Source organism: Salvelinus sp. IW2-2015, unplaced genomic scaffold, assembly GCF_002910315.2.
Source record: "Salvelinus sp. IW2-2015 unplaced genomic scaffold, ASM291031v2 Un_scaffold6889, whole genome shotgun sequence".
Lineage (NCBI taxonomy): Eukaryota > Metazoa > Chordata > Actinopteri > Salmoniformes > Salmonidae > Salvelinus > Salvelinus sp. IW2-2015.
In genome coordinates this window covers 1-17,397 of record NW_019948150.1, presented here as the reverse complement: position 1 = coordinate 17,397, position 17,397 = coordinate 1, and the positions used below count along the sequence as shown (strand labels likewise).

The window sequence follows — 17,397 nt, the reverse complement described above, 5'->3', positions numbered from 1 at the left end:
TTGAATAAATTTCCCTCAGTCATTAGGTGTTTTTTGTCACACTGCCTTGTTCTTAATAGTTTTTTTTTATACAAATCCTCTGTTCTTACAAAACGCCCATTGGCGATTTTAGCATGTACATCTTGGTGGGTAGCGTACGTGTTCCCGAGAGTAGTAGCGTACGTGTTCCCGAGAGTAGTAGCGTACGTGTTTTCCGAGAGTAGTAGCGTACGTGTTTCCGAGAGTAGTAGCGTACGTGTTCCCGAGAGTAGTAGCGTACGTGTTCCCGAGAGTAGTAGCGTACGTGTTCCTGAGAGTAGTAGCGTACGTGTTCCTGAGAGTAGTAGCGTACGTGTTCCTGAGAGTAGTAGCGTACGTGTTCCTGAGAGTAGTAGCGTACGTGTTCCTGAGAGTAGTAGCTTACGTGTTCCTGAGAGTAGTAGCGTACGTGTTCCTGAGAGTAGTAGCGTACGTGTTCCTGAGAGTAGTAGCGTACGGTTCCTGAGAGTCGTAGCGTACGTGTTTCCTGAGAGTCGTAGCGTACGTGTTCCTGGAGAGTAGTAGCGTACGTGTTCCTGAGAGTCGTAGCGTACGTGTTCCTGAGAGTCGTAGCGTACGTGTTCCCGAGAGTCGTAGCGTATGTGTTCCTGAGAGTCGTAGCGTACGTGTTCCTGAGAGTCGTAGCGTATGTGTTCCCGAGAGTCTTAGCTTTCAGCAATGGTTCATAATATTTTGTAGCATAAAACCACTCAAACGCTGGAGTCAAATCATATGAAGAAACAAATTTAATAAAATCAACATGCCAAACAGGCTCTAGAAACCACACTAGACAACAACAATAGTGCTGGTCATTTTGGCTCTGAATGTTGGATTTTGGCAGAGATTTTGTTGCAGATATTTGATTAATGTTTAGAATTGATGAAAGGGCCAGTCTTAAATAATAAACGGGCTGGATCTGGCTGACAGGCGACCAGTTGAATAGCCCTGTCCTAGAGTAAAGAATAATCAAACAAAATTGGCGTAACATAAAAGTGCCAGGTTTTATATCCTGAAAACCATGCCAGTCTTGTATGTCATAGACCCAGGGGATGGGACAATGTTGAGTAACAGACTTGACAACACTTTGTTTTAGCCCTGTATTTCATCAAACTCCAAACCACACATAAAATAAGGGGAGAGGTAAAAATCTCCCTCAAGAGCTCATTAAAGCCTCCTCGCTCTTCACACACAGCTGAAAGCTGGAAGGGGGAGAAGATTCTCAACGGCATCCCCTAGAGTGGCTTGAGATGCCTACTTGACACAAGTCAGAGCTGAAAACAAAGCAAGTTCTCGTCCATTCTCTGTTAATGTACTATAACTAGTTATTTACCATGCCGTCATGTCCAACCTAACTAGTTAACATACTTCATATAACCTCACCTAAACTTAGCGATCCTGACATTCACCATCACCCTTGACTAATTCAAACACTAGATTTACACTAGCCTAGTCCCTTATAGAATCCGAAAGTGGCATGGGTAACCATGGTAACAGTCTGGCGTATTAGGCAAGCAGTAGCCATAGTAAAGGTACATAAGAAAGGGAAATCATCTTTGTCGCAGACAACAATTGCATGCAGAATAAGATTTTGCCTCAAAGTGCATCAATGTGGGGTCTTAACAATCAGTGTCAAGTTGCCACCAGCTGCAAAATGCTGCACCCTCGCTCCATGCACACTGACATCTGTCAAACCCAGTAGACTACAGCTCCGTTTAATCTAGAGAAAAAAGGGGTAAAAGAGCTACTCTACTAAGTTACGGCAATGGCTACTAAAATGGCGTGGAAACACACAGTAAACGACATGTCATGACATAAACAACACTGTTCAAGCCAAGACCAACCCATGATGATCATGGCACCCTGTCAGCGAAGGCAGCAAAGCAGGCTATAAATGGTGCTGATACTGAATAACAAGTACGCATTCATATTTGGTCTTAGCTACTAATACGTTATCTTGTCTCTGTTCATAACTCAGTGTCTGAACCAAGTCGCGAGCTTGTTGTATGAGCAGGGGAGGTCAGCTGTCAAAAGCGTGACAGTTAGCTAGCTAAGAGTCAGCTAACGTTAGCTAAAGTGGCTTACCTCACGCCTTCCTTGTGACTATTGAAGAAGAGTGTTATTTGACTCACAATGATGATAAACACTGATAAATTATGCGAACAGGTCGCGATGACAAACATTAGCTAGCGTAGCTGACTAACATTTCCTCAAAACTCACTTGACATAAAACTAGCTAGCTAACAGATAGGAAGCTAACAACAAGAAGGATGTTTCTCCTTGTCCACAGCCTGAAATGACAGGCCTAGTTAATGAAAACAGTAGTGCCCACTGGTGTCTTATGTCTACAGGATAATTCAACCGTCAATTTGAGTGAGCTTACCTTATAACGAGATAAGTAAGCCTGAAGGATCTTTGCTTTTGCAACAGCACTCCGGTATCTTCCTGTATCAGCTGCCATTTTTCCAGCCACTGCACCCAAACAGAATGCCAACCTACCAATGAGAGACGAGGAAAATTGTTCCAACTTCGGGTAGTGTGGCTGAGAAAGCTGGGAGTTGTAGTCCAAAATCTGTCTAGATTTGTTGATGTTGTTCTTAGTAGTTTTTTTAATACAAATCCTCTGTGCTTACAAAACGCCCATTGGCAATTTTAGCATGTAAATCTTGGTGGGGCAAACAAAAAACAAAAATGTTCGATGCATGCCATCAAAGCCACATACATTACAACACTACATTAATTGCACTATAACTGTGACAAACTGTTAGGGCCTACATAAAGCTGTCCCAACAGCAGAGCGTTCTTTTCAGCACCATGGAGTGAATCCTGACCACTGATACAGCTGGCTATCAGCGGAGCCTTGTCTGGCAGCGGAAAAATAAATTCAGCCTCATTTACTGCCTTTAAATTTTTTTGATGATATGGCTGACTTGCTTTAACAAATGTGGTTTCTAATGACAATTGAGATGTACAAACTATGGCATAAGGGGATGACAAGCGGATAAGAGACAATCCGTAATTTTGATTAAGACATTAATGAGAGAGCTAGGGCGGATGTAGTCAATATAACAATTTGTTAGCACTTTTGAAATTTAAATGGACAGTGACAGAATCCAGAACATGGGCCTTTCTTACAGTGTTCTCCCTGTACACCAAGACAAAACCGTGGGATAAATAAACAGGGCATATTAGCAGACAATGAAGGCTCTTACAATATTCAGTGATTATTTTTCTCTAAAACAGCATAGGCTACATGTGCACCAGCAAGTTCAGAACAGTAGGCTCAGTTATGAGGGGCAAAGGGACCAAATTATTAGGGTGAGGCACATGAGCTTACTTTCTTAGCTACAGTTACATATCTCCCTGGCATATTACATCATTTATGCAGCAACATACAATACATTTTTGGACTCACCTTGTTCCGCTGTACTCACTTGAACAGGAAGGTGTGCGGTGGTCTTTCTTGTGGGCAAATTTTGTCATCAAGCTTTGTCATCAAAGTATGGCATTCTCTGGATTTTTTGGTGCTTTCAAGACAACTGGGAACAAGGTCGAATCATGACGTGAGTGATCTTCAGGTTGGAGCTCTAGAAAAGAGGCCGAGTTCCCGACATGGAATTCTGAGTTTGATGATCGTTCAAATCGTATTTTCCCAGTCGGAGATCGTTTTTTTCCGAGTTCCCTGTTGTCTTGATATCACTGAAGTCTGAGATTTCCAGTTCCGAGTTACCAGTTGTTTTGAACGTGGCAGAAGACATGCTGGATTGACAGCATGGCCAATGTATTCAACCTTTTCTGGCCCATGGTGTTGAATGTTAATCCTTTTTGAGCTTGGAAAAGAGACCCTTATTGATTTCCAACTGGTTGTGTAATGTTTATGTCCAATGGCCGAGGATCACCGATACATTATCTGTCATTTCTCTTCATATGACAAGGATTGAAAAGGATTTGCCAGTTCATTGTCAACGTGATTCATGATGACTGCTTGTCTAGCTTTCTAGCTAAGATTTTGAAAGTATGATGTTGACATGATCAGTCCAATCAAAGCTACGGTAGATATAATGTGATTTGACATAATTTTATCTGTGGCCAATGACCTTGAGGCTTCTTGGATGGGCACTTCTAATGTAACTCATGGCAGCACCCAAGGGGCTTGAATTTTCGAGCTCTCCCCGTAGATTTTTGTGGTGATGTAGTGTCTCCATGAGTGACAGAACACTGAGCCAATCACGGCGCAACTAAGAGAAACATGACCAACTCCTTTGCTCTGTATTTTCCGCTGGCTGCTCCACACCACAGAAAGCACTGAGCTCGGCTGGAAACGCCTGCATTTTGGAGCTGCCTTACTCAAGAATGGCAAAAAAGAGACCATGTTTTGTATACAGCTTTATGTTTTACATTGTTTGCAACTATATGTGACACATATTCATACCAAAATATCATGCAAAACAGGCAACAATTATTTTAAAAAATGTGTTAAAACACGTGGGGCTCAAAATGACGGGTCGCCACTGAAACACCACTTCCATACTACCATTGCATGTTCATTTATTCATACTACTGATCTATTGCAAATGTTCTTTCATTTGGTGTGCTTGTTTCAGCAAGAAACACTTCTGTATCCCACAAGAACCCTTTCCTGTTGTTTTGCATGCTTCTTATTGTGCTTGCTTCAGCAAGAACACTTCTGATATCTTGCAAAATGTCTTTGAAGAAAATCTAAATGCAATTACAAGTAAAAGTACTGATGCACACTCTTTGATTTACAGTCTAGCCCTCACGGTAGCTAAGTGAAAAAGAGAGCCAGGGGGAACGAAAAAGGAAGAGAGAGATAGTGTGCGCATGCATGCATGAGCATGTGAGAGAGAGAGTGTGTGAGTGTGTGTTAATGGCATTCTGTTTTTAGGACATATAGCTCCGCGTTTTCCGAACTGCTCCTCTGTATCTCTGACAATCTCGAACAAACCGAATGGGAGAAGGCATTGATTTTGGGGGGAAGGGGTCGATCCAACAGGCCCAGTGCTGATTGATGTGCCTGTGGACAGCAGAGATAACATTGTGGGAGATCTTTGCGTTCCCTCCAAAATAGAAACAATCACTGTGTCATGCAGGGCCACTTTCTCTTTGATGGCGCGTGCTTCTAACTTTCCTTGGGCCCAGTCAATTTCAAGCTCTATCACCCTCCCTCCCTGCAGCCAATGTCCCATTTTACGTGTCTCGGGCTAATCTACCGCTCTCTCTCCAATGACAATGGCACCAAGGTCATTTGTCAGCAGGATTCTGTAGATGTAACACTAAATGATTGCTGTGTTTACTGACATCTGTAGGTGTAAAGGACAACAGCAGTCAGCCTGGCTCCTGTTTATTTCTGTATATTAACGTCTCACTGCTGTTAAAACTGGAGCATTTTTGGACAGTTCAACACCAGGGTTTTAAGAATTATAATTTTGTGTGATATTGCATTTAATATTTTAAACCAGTTTTTAGGTCTGAGACCCTCATTTCAGATTAAGGAGGAGGCACAGTAGCTGCAAATTCTATTTCAACTCACTAATACAGTACAGGTGAAAACAGGAGAAAGGCGTGATTTTTTTGGTTGGGTAATATCTAAATTCAGTTTTCCCCACCCATCTACAAATCTACACTCTGGAGACAAACCCTGTTTGCAGCATACTTCCTACAGACTGGAATTTGGCATTACTTGATTTGACATATTTTTGTGTTGCTTAGTTTTCAGATTCTAAAATACCCGAGTTACTTTTAAGAACATTTTAATAGGTGAGCGAGTGTTGTGCCTTTTCCTTTTCAATAATTATABGTTTTTTGGGTTGCACCTTGATTCACATTGGTTGAGCACCATCCACTTCTTTTCTAATTACTTTTAGCAACATTTAATTTGAAGAGAAGTGCTTTATTGGTGTGTGTGCATTGCTTTTTTATACAGATCTTCTGAAGAATAATCGCATGTGGAAAATGTCCGGCACCCCTGTAATTAACATTTCTTAATATTTTATTATTATTTTCTTATTTTTTTATTTTTTATTTTTTACATCTGGCCGATGTTAGAATATAGTTGAATAGCCTGCAGTAGAGTAATGGCTGACTTCTGGAAGATCACAACATAATGTGAAAGGGATGCATATGTTTACTAGAGGTGCCTGGGTCAAATGTGTTTGAAGTATTTGAAGTGCACACTTGATTTAGGTCGGAGTTTGCTCTTCTAGGACTATTCCATCGGCTGCATTTTGTACCAGAAAAATGAAATCAAGCTCAGCCCAATTAGGCCCCTAACTGGAAATATTTGACATAATAATTTGGTGGGTGCTTATATTTGTCCTATTTCACACATGTGCAATTGTGTATTAATACTCATGTGCGAATTGGAAATGTTTTTTTGGGTTGTATTTCCCAACTCCCCAAGACATCCTCGGAGAGTGGGGACACGGCCATGGTCTGTCATTATCAACGGAGACCCTGGAGCAATTAGGGTTAAGTGCCTTGCTCAAGGGCACATCAACATATTTTTCATCTTGTCAGCTCAGGAATTTGAACTAGTGACCTCTCGCTTACTGGCCCAACACCCAACCACTAGGCTACTTGCTGCCTGTATTTTACCCAGATCTAGTGACTAGAAAAAATGATTAACTAGAAGTTAGGCTTACACAAGATTACGAAAAGGACCACAAGGTAACACCTTGACAGACAATTGATGAGCCTTGGCCTGCTGCCCCCTGTGTCTGTGTAGGACCCTGTCCAGCAGCGATGACAAGCAGGACAGAGAGACGGAGAAGGGCCGCCTGGAGGAGGCGTTTGAGAAGTGCGACCGGGACCTGGATGAGCAGATCGTCCAACACTACGCTGAGCTGACCACCGCCATCCGCACCTACCAGAGCATCACCGAGAGAATCACCAGCTCCCGTAACAAGATCAAAGGGGTGAGAGGGAACRCACACACAATGTTTCAAATCWAATTTAATTTGTCACCTGATGTGCCAAATACATCAAGTGTAGACYTTACTGTGAAATGCTTACTTAYGAGCCCTTTCCCACAATGCAKMGTTAAAAAGTAAAAACATTTGCAATAAAACATTCAGAACATGTGCATGGCCAGTGAATAACAGTGTGAAGGCAGAGTGATGGTCCAAGGGAGTTGTACATCAAGGACATTAGCAGCAGGCAGTGTGAGGGCTTGGCTGATTTCTTTAGAGTTCTTGTGTGTGTGGCTCTGACACCTGCGTCACTGTTAGAGCCTCTGGGATAGCCCGCCAGTGTTCCACAACAGCGTGATGTCATTCCCATCTCTCCAGGCTGTGTGTCTGTGTGTCTGGATGTACAGTTGAAGTCGGAAGTTCTTATTTTTCATTTCACCTTTATTTAACCAGGTAGGCTAGTTGAGAACAAGGTCTCATTTACAACTGCGACCTGGCCAAGATAAAGCAAAGCAGCGCGACACAAACAACACAGAGTTACACATGGAATTAACAAGCGTACAGTCAATAACACAATAGAAAAAGATAAAGTCTATATACATTGTGTTCAAATGGCGTGAGGAGGTAAGGCAATAAATGGGCCATAGTAGCGAAGTAATTACAGTTTAGCAAATTAACACTGGAGTGATAGATGAGCAGATGATGATGTGCAAGTAGAAATACTGGTGTGCAAAAGAGCAGAAAAGTAAATAGAAACAATATGGGGATGAGGTAGGTAGATTGGATGGGCTATTTACAGATGGGCTATGTACAGCTGCAGCGATCGTTATTTCTTGCTCAGATAGCTGATGTTTAAAGTTAGTGATGGAAATATAAGTCTCCAGCTTCAGCGATTTTTGTAATTCGTTCCAGTAATTGGCAGCAGAGAACTGTAAGGAAAGGCGGCTAAAGCAGGTGTTGGCTTTGGGGACGAACAGTGAGATATACCTGCTGGAGCGGCGTGCTACGGGTGGGTGTTGCTATTGTGACAGTGAGCTGAGTGAGATAAGGTGGAGCTTTACCTAGCAAGGACTTAAAGATGACCTGGAGCCAGTGGGTCTGGCGACGAATATGTAGGAGGGCAGCCGACTAGAACATACAGGTCGCAGTGGTGGGTGGTATAAGGGGCTTTGGTGACAAACTGATGGCACTGTGATAGACTGCATCCAGTTTGCTGAGTAGAGTATTGGAAGCTATTTTGTAAATGACATCGCCGAAGTCAGGATCAGTAGGATAGTCAGTTTTACGAGGGTATGTTTGGCAGCATGAGTGAAGGAGGCTTTGTTGCGAAATAGGAAGCCTATTCTAGATTTAATTTTGGATTGGAGATGCTTAATATGAGTCTGGAAGGAGAGTTTACAGTCTAGCCAGACACCTAGGTATTTGTAGTTGTCCACATATTCTAAGTCAGAATCGTCAAGTATGTGATGCTAGTCGGCGCGGCGGGGTGCGGGCAGCGAACGGTTGAAAAGCATGTTTTTGTTTTTACTAGCGTTTAGAGGCAGTTGGAGGCCACGGAACGAGAGTTGTATGGCATTGAAGCTCGTTTGGAGGTTAGTTGACACAGTGTCCAAAGAAGGGCCAGATGTATACAGAATGGTGTCGTCTGCGTTGAGGTGGATCAGAATCACCAGCAGGAAGAGCGACATCATTGATATATACAGAGAAAAGAGTCGGCCTGAGAATTGAACCCTGTGGTACCCCATAGAGACTGTCAGAGGTCCGGACAACAGGCCCTCTGATTTGACACACTGAACTCTATCTGCGAAGTAGTTGGTGAAAGGCGGGGCAGTCATTTGAGAACCCAAGGCTATTGAGTCTGCCGATAAGGATATGGTGATTGACAGAGTTGAAAGCCTTGGCCAGGTTGATGAAGACGGCTGCACAGTACTGTCTTTTATCGATGGCGATTATGATATCGTTTAGTACCTTGCGCGTGGCTGAGGTGCACCGAGTTTACATACACTTAGGTTGGAGTCATTAAAACTCAGTTTTCACCACTCCACAATTTCATGTTAACAAACTATAGTCTGGCAAGTCGGTTAGGACATCTCCTTTATGCGTGACACAAGTAATTTTTCCAACAATTGTTTACAGACATATTATTTCACTTATAATTCACTGTATCACAATTCCAGTGGGTCAGAAGTTTACATACACTAAGTTGACTGTGCCTTTAAACAGCTTGGAAAATTCCAGAAAATTATGTCATGGCTTTAGAAGCTTCCGATAGGCTAATTGACATCATTTGAGTCAATTGGAGGTGTACCTGTGGATATATTTCAAGGCCCACCTTCAAACTCAGTGCCTCTTTGCTTGACATCATGGGAAAATCAAAAGAAATCAGCCAAGACCTCAGAAAATAAATTGTAGACCTCAGCCTGGTTCATCTTTGGGAGCAATTTCCAAATGCCTGAAGTACTACGTTCATCTGTACAAACAATAGTACGCAAGTATAAACACCATGGGACCACACAGCTGTCATACCACTCAGGAAGGACCCACATTCTGTCTCTAGAGTTGAACGTACTTTGGTGCGAAAAGTGCAAATCAATCCCAGAACAGCAGCAAAGGACCTAGTGAAGATGCTGGAGGAAACGGTACAAAAGTATATATATCCACAGTAAAATGATTCCTATATCGACATAACCTGAAAGGCCGCTCAGCAAGGGAAGAAGCCACTGCTCCAAAACCGCCATAAAAAATCCGACTGCGGTTTGCAACTGCATATGGGACAAAGATCGTACTTTTTGGAGAATGTCCTCTGGTCTGATGAAACAAGAACAGACTGTTTGGCCATAATGACCATCGTTATGTTTGGAGAAAAAAGGGGGAGGTTTGCAAGCCGAAGAACACCATCCCAACCGTGAAGCACGGGGGTGGCAGCATCATGTTGTGGGGGTGCTTTGCTGCAGGAGGGATTGGTGCACTTCACAAAATAGATGGCATCATGAGGATGGAAAATTATGTGGATATATTGAGGCAACATCTCAAGACCTCAGTCAGGAAGTTAAAGCTTGGTCACAAATGGGTCTTCCAAATGGTCAGTGACCCCAAGCATACTTCCAAAGTTGTGGCACAATGGCTTGGACAACAACGTCAAGGTATTGGAGTGGCCATCACAAAGCTGACCTCAATCCTATAGACAATTTGTGGGCAGAACTGAAAATACCTGACTTAGTTACACCAGCTCTGTCAGGAGGAATGGGCCAAAATTCTCCAACTTGTTGTGGAAGGCCTCCCAAAACGTTTGACCCAAGTTAAACAATTTAAAGGCAATGCTACCAAATACTAATTGAGTGTATGTAAACTTCTGACCCACTGGGAATGTGATGAAAGAAATAGAAGCTGAAAAAAGAATTTTCTCTACTATTATTCTGACATTTCACATTCTTAAAATAAGTGGTGATCTTAACTGACCTAAGACACAGATTTTTTACTAGGATTAAATGTTAGGAATTGTGAAAAACTGAGTTTAAATGTATTTGGCTAAGGTGTATGTAAACTTCTGACTTCAACTGTATGTGATACTGTTACAAAGAGAACCTAGAAAGGTTTCTTAAGACTTGTGTGTGATGGTGCTTTTGTGCGACATTAAGTGCCCAATGATTCAGGCAAGATACTGAGCTTTGAAACTGAAAAGAGAGTGTTCATGTGTCCCTGAAACTATTCAGAACGTTCCAGATAGAAATGTAATGAATAGAGCTGACYTAACTCCTATTCTACCTGACAAATTATCATGTCTGTTTTGCGCAATACATTTCTATTTGAACATTAAAAAAGCTTGCCTCTCTTGTCTCTGAACGAACCCATGGGTCGTATTCATTAGGGCACACAACAGAAAACGTTTTAAAACTCTTTGCAGCAGAGATGAAACAGTGTGTTTCTTATTGAATACTAGTCCCTCCCTGCTTCAGTCAACTTTATTTAGTTTGGTGCCTAATGAACACAACCCTGGTGCCTCACCTGTCTGACCCTGAAGTGGGGTTGATTCATTAGCGCACACCGAAGCGAAACGTTTTACAACAGTCCAAGTACTCTGTCCCTGTTTCAGTCCATTTTTTGCAGTGTTTCGCCTGATGAACACCCTGGTGTCTGACCTGTGTGATGGCCCATTGTATCCCAGGTGAAGGAGAACCTGCTGTCCTGTAAGATGCTGCTCCACTGCAAGAGGGATGAACTGAGGAAGCTGTGGATCGAAGGCATCGAGCACAAACACGTCCTCAACCTGCTGGACGAGATTGAGAGTATCAAGCAGGTCCCACAGAGACTGGAGGCCTGCATGGCCAGCAAGCACTACTTGCATGCCACCGACATGCTGGTAAGAGTGAGTGAGTGCGTATGCATGTGGAGGTAGGGTGGGGTGGTAGGTGAGGATGTGGTAAGGTTTGTATGAAAGTGTGTTAAGTTTGATGTTTGGGGCCATGGTGGGGCGTGCGTGCGAGAGAATGGGATTCGTATGATTAACACCGGGATATGGCAATCCAGACATCCAGCTAGATTTTGAATTCCCGACGTTGACCTGACACTTGACTATCATATTACATGATTGCTCTCCTCCTTGGCTACAGAAATGGACTGGCATTTCAGCTAATTGGCTGGACTCTCAGTTTTCTTCCATTTGGTGCCTAATGAACACGACCCAATTGTTCATCTCCCTTCCAGCCGGTAAGCTTCATCAAAGCGGCCCAGGGGCCACCACAGGTGTGTGGGTTGACTTTGATGTGTGTTTTGTGGCGCGCTCTGCGGGGGCCAAAGCACTAAATGGCTGGTACAACTCTGTGGTCMCTCCTTTCCCTTCTTCCTCCGCTCAGTCCTACACTCTTCTTCCAAACTCAGGTAATTAGGGCCTAGTCAGTTCATCTCTGCTCCAGAACGGGCAGATTTGAGAGGGAGGACGAGGGATGTCTGGCCCCCTGAGGCCCCTGAAGACCTTCTGTCTCTTTGTCTCCTACTCTCAGTCCTTTGTGGGGGCCGCAAACRTAAAATCTACATTAAAGCACTTTTTACATGGTGTGGTGAAGTTGGTGACACTATTTAGGAAAATCACTCACATCTGAGCTAAATATATGAACTGTTATGTATGTAGTGGTTCTTCCTTTAAACGTTCTGATCTTTATGCCACGACCGTTTGTGGTAGATGGTGGCAGATTGTGGTAAATTGCGTCATTCTGTCATTGCACCACACTATCACAAGAGTTAGAACGCTGATCTATCGCTAGTCTAAACTGTGGCACAAATTGACTTGACTCTTTTCCTAAATTAATGGAGGTGTGAATGATTCAGTCCGAGAGTGTCTGGCTCCAGAGTCCTGCATCAAGCGGGTGGTCCTGGAGTTGAGAGAGAACTTGGGGAAATACAATGGCGCAATTACACTTGACATGTGGACTGACGATTTTTTTTTTATTGGCACAGTGGGCTTTTGGTTTCTTTCCCTCTAAAAACAGAAATAAATCATTCTAAATAACAAATGGTCTTTTACCACAGTGTGAAAGAGTGATAGTCCCTCTATAGAATGTGAGTTTGTGAAACACGGAGTCCTTCTTTGCTAATGTGAAGAAGAAACTGAATGAAAAAGAGTCCAGCGAGGATTTTTATTTTTTATTTTTTTATTTATCTGTTATTTTACCAGGTAAGTTGACTGAGGACACGTTCTCATTTACAGCAACAACCTGGGGAATAGTTACAGGGGAGAGGAGTGGGATGAAATAGGGAGTTGCCCATATTGAGCTACTTCATTTATTTATGAAATATACTTGTTTATTTAGGCAATTGAATATATTAGTTTAGACTTGGCCTATTTAGTAGGATTTCTTCAAATTGCTGTGCAGGAAAAAGATGTCACCCACCGTGCCTGGTCGCAGGCTAACAGCTGGCTTCTCTCTGAAACCACACATCCATCTGAAGGTGACGCTTTTTTCCATCCGTGGCCTGTCGCAGGCTAACAGCTGGCTTCTCTCTGAAACACACATCCATCTGAAGGTGACCCTGTATCCACCGTGCCTGGTCGCAGGCTAACAGCTGGCTTCTCTCTGAAACCACACATCCATCTGAAGGTGACACTTTATCCACCGTGCCTGGTCGCAGGCTAACAGCTGGCTTCTCTCTGAAACCACACATCCATCTGAAGGTGAACACTGTATCCACCGTGCCTGGTCGCAGGCTAACAGCTGGCTTCTATCTGAAACCACACATCCATTGAAGGTGACACTGTATCCACCGTGCCTGGTCGCAGGCTAACAGCTGGCTTCTATCTAAAACCACACATCCATCTGAAGGTGACACTGTATCCACCGTGCCTGGTCGCAGGCTAACAGCTGGCTTTCTATCTGAAACCACACATCCATCTGAAGGTGACACTGTATCCACCGTGCCTGGTCGCAGGCTAACAGCTGGCTTCTATCTGAAACCACACATCCATCTGAAGGTGACACTGTATCCACGTGCCTGGTCGCAGGCTAACAGCTGGCTTCTATCTGAAACCACACATCCATCTGAAGGTGAACCTGTATCCACCGTGCCTGGTCACAGGCTAACAGCTGGCTTCTCTCTGAAACCACACATCCATCTGAAGGTGACACTGTATCCACCGTGCCTGGTCACAGGCTAACAGCTGGCTTCTCTCTGAAACCACACATCCATCTGAAGGTGACACTGTATCCACCGTGCCTGGTCGCAGGCTACAGCTGGCTTCTCTCTGAAACCACACATCCATCTGAAGGTGACACTGTATCCACCGTGCCTGGTCGCAGGCTAACAGCTGGCTTCTCTCTGAAACCACACATCCATCTGAAGGTGACACTGTATCCACCGTGCCTGGTCGCAGGCTACAAGCTGGCTTCTCTCTGAAACACACACTCCATCTGAAGGTGAAACTGTATCCACCGTGCCTGGTCACAGGCTAACAGCTGGCTTCTCTCTGAAACCACATCCATCTGAAGGTGACACTGTATCCACCGTGCCTGGTCGCAGGCTAACAGCTGGCTTCTCTCTGAAATCACACATCCATCTGAAGGTGACACTGTATCCACCGTGCCTGGTCGCAGGCTAACAGCTGGCTTCTCTCTGAAACCAACACCATCTGAAGGTGACACTGTATCCACCGTGCCTGGTCGCAGGCTAACAGCTGGCTTCTCTCTGAAACCACACATCCATCTGAAGGTGACACTGTATCCACCGTGCCTGGTCGCAGGCTAACAGCTGGCTTCTCTCTGAAACACACATCCATCTGAAGGTGACGCTTTATCCTTTGGAACCACACAATTACAGGTGGACAGTAGGCCTCTTGAAGCGATAGAAGAAATCAACAAGATCCGCAAGTATTCTTTCACAATAGCTGGCAGCTGATTTTTTTGTTGCCTGATGCAGGACTCTAGTCCCAGAGAGAGACTGACTGAAACATTCACACCTTCATTAATTTACAAAAGGATAATAGCTGGCTTATGTGTGAAAAATCCCCCAATTTGTGCCACAGTTTTAATTACTGATAGTTGCTGTAGTCATTCACAGTTGAGTCCTATTGAAAGTGTAGCCTAATGGCCAAAAAGGGGCAAACTTGCAATGTATTCGATGTTTAAGTACTCTTAAGTTTTACATTTCTAACGCCATTTCAAAGAATATGAAATAATGTGTCTTTCACCCTGCATTATAATATAACTTATTTTGAACGAAAGCCAGGAATGATTGAGTCACTCAGCCCAATGCTGTTCCTGCTTCTGTTGCCTATTTGAGTATTTATTTAATATCCTACCGATTCTGTGAACACCAAAACCTCATGCAACCGCAAAATGCCGGATAAAACAATTTCACAAATCTTTGCTATGGGAGTGACAAAATGTATTACAATTGCATTTAAATGAACTGAATGATGAGGATGAAGAAGAGAGTGATTTTAATAACATCTTTATTATGCTTTCGTGAATAAATAATGATAAAAATACTTTTTCAACTACATCTCAGCTACATTTTAGTTGCACTTCCCCCAGCTCCATAACCATGGGTAAAACCTTGCTGAGAAGATCAATGTATTGTTGTATCGTCAGTTTCTTTAAAAAAAAAGGTTTAACATATTTTGAATGAATTCCTGAATTCAATTGCTTTAGCCGACATTTTGCAGTTTATTTATTGTTTAATTATTCAAGTCTCTTTTGTTTGTTGGAATAGAAACACACTTCTCTGCTGGAACCTTTTTAAGAAACAACAAGAAGCCACCCTTGATGGGCTATCAGACAGGACAATAGACTCTTGCAGAGTTTAGAGACTTGATGGGCTATCAGACAGGACAATAGACTCTTGCCGAGTTTAGAGACTTGATGGGCTATCAAGACAGGACAAATAGACTCTTGCCGAGTTTAGAGACTTTGAGGGCTATCAGACAGGACAATAGACTCTTGCCGAGTTTTAGAGACTTGATGGGCTATTCAGTGACAGGACAATAGACTCTTGCCGAGTTTAGAGACTTGATGGGCTATCAGACAGGACAATAGACTCTTGCCGAGTTTAGAGACTTGATGGGCTATCAGACAGGACAATAGACTCTTGCCGAGTTTAGAGACTTGAGGGCTATCAGACAGGACAATAGACTCTTGCCGAGTTTAGAGACTTGAGGGCTATCAGACAGGACAATAGACTCTTGCCGAGTTTAGAGACTTGATGGGCTATCAGACAGGACAATAGACTCTTGCCGAGTTTAGAGACTTTAAATGTTTGCGAGGCATGTCACTACTCCCACCTCTTTGCATAGCCCACCAAATGCACTGTTTTCTAACCACTTCTGGATGGACCCATAACGAATTACTATGAGAATAAGTATCACTGAATGACATAAATATTAGAATAAAGTAGGCTAATGAAGGCAACAAATTGTTGCTTACTGAAACACCCAAAGTCATCCAATTGTTATAATAGTATTTGAAGCAATAGCCAACCCGCGTGTGGTCAACTATTTCAGCACCGTTTTGCGCTGCTTTGAGACAAGTATGGGGACTGGTCTTGATAAATCAATCAGATTTTTATTTTCACTTAATCTCCGTTTGGATATTGGTCAGCCTACAATTAGGGTGTGGAAATGTCAGGATTATTTTGCTCTCAACTCGCAATCACTTAGTAGCCTAGGCCTACTCCCGACCTGTCACGTTGTACAGCGCCATAATTTCCTAACAGAAACACTAAGGCCTACATAGGCTACTAATAATCAATTTTTAATAACATTTCTAAAAGTATAAACTGCACAATAAGTACTATAATTTAATTTTAAATTATAATCAATCCCATATAGTCTGTTCTAACAAAAAAAACGTTAAAGTCTCTAGTACAGCTATATTAAAAACAGTCAGATGCATAGGGGCAGCAGGTGGTTAGAGCGTTGGGCCGGTAACCGAAAGGAGCTGACGAGGTAAAAATCTGTCATTCTGCCTCTGAGCAAGGCAGTTAATCCACTGTTCCCCGGGTGCCGAAGACGTTGTTTGATTATGGCAGCCCCAAGGAACCTTTCTGATTCTGAGGGGTTGGGTTAAATGCAGAAGACACATTTCAGTTGAATACATTCAATTGGACAACGGACTAGGTATCCCCCTTTCCCATTCGTGAATTCAATCACATTAGCCGACATGTTGCGGTTTATTCATTGTTTCATTATTCAAGGCACCCTTTATTTCGTTTTATATCTAAAATGCTTGACTGTATTTAAAGACATGGACGACTTGAATGATTGATTGATATACTGTATCCTTTATGCCAAAAAGTAAGTTACGCTAAACCAGCTACAATAAACAGGACTATTAGGCCTACAGCGCCATGTCATTTCAATAACTTACCTTCTCAAAGACGCCCTCTGGTGGTCAAACTAGCGTTATTGGCAACAAAATAATATGATGTCATGCACTCTAATGTGCCATACAATTACGCAGCACACTGCAAGCTGTGCTGCAGTATGATGCAACTTTTAAAGGAAGAACCACTGCAGTGGGAGGCTTGGCGGTATACTCGGGTATTTGGAAAAAGCCACAGGTGGTTTTTCAATACCGTCAAAACAAGTTTTTTAAAAAGTGTATTATTTTACATTATGAAGCTTACCGTAGTTCCCCAGAACAGTTGAGTCTCTTGTTTGTAACAGCACAACAGGAGAAATCAGGAGCTGGTCAGTCCATAACAGCACAACAGGAGCTGTCCCTGTGCTTCCGACTAGTGTTTTTTCTCTTCCCTCTGCTCCGTGTTCACATGCTGCTCTCCCCTCTGCTCCATATTCACATGCTGCTCTCCCCTCTGCTCCATGTTCACATGCTGCTCTTCCCTCTGCTCCATGTTCACATGCTGCTCTTCCCTCTGCTCCGTGTTCACATGCTGCTCTCCCCTCTGCTCCGTGTTCACATGCTGCTCTTCCCTCTGCTCCGTGTTCACATGCTGCTCTCCCCTC

At 43.2% G+C, this 17,397-nt stretch overlaps 1 protein-coding gene across 1 annotated transcript; it reads left to right on the top strand.

Moving 5' to 3' along the window:
* Nucleotides 1–3,573: 3,573 nt before the first annotated feature.
* LOC112079092 (exocyst complex component 4-like) lies at nucleotides 3,574–11,687 on the top strand (the record flags this gene model as incomplete). Its single annotated transcript, XM_024145135.2, has 4 exons — nucleotides 3,574–3,578; nucleotides 6,761–6,950; nucleotides 11,110–11,304; nucleotides 11,649–11,687. Coding segments are annotated over exons 1-4 (429 nt in total), but the record flags the coding sequence as incomplete, so codon positions are not given.
* Between the last annotated feature and the right edge of the window lie 5,710 nt (nucleotides 11,688–17,397).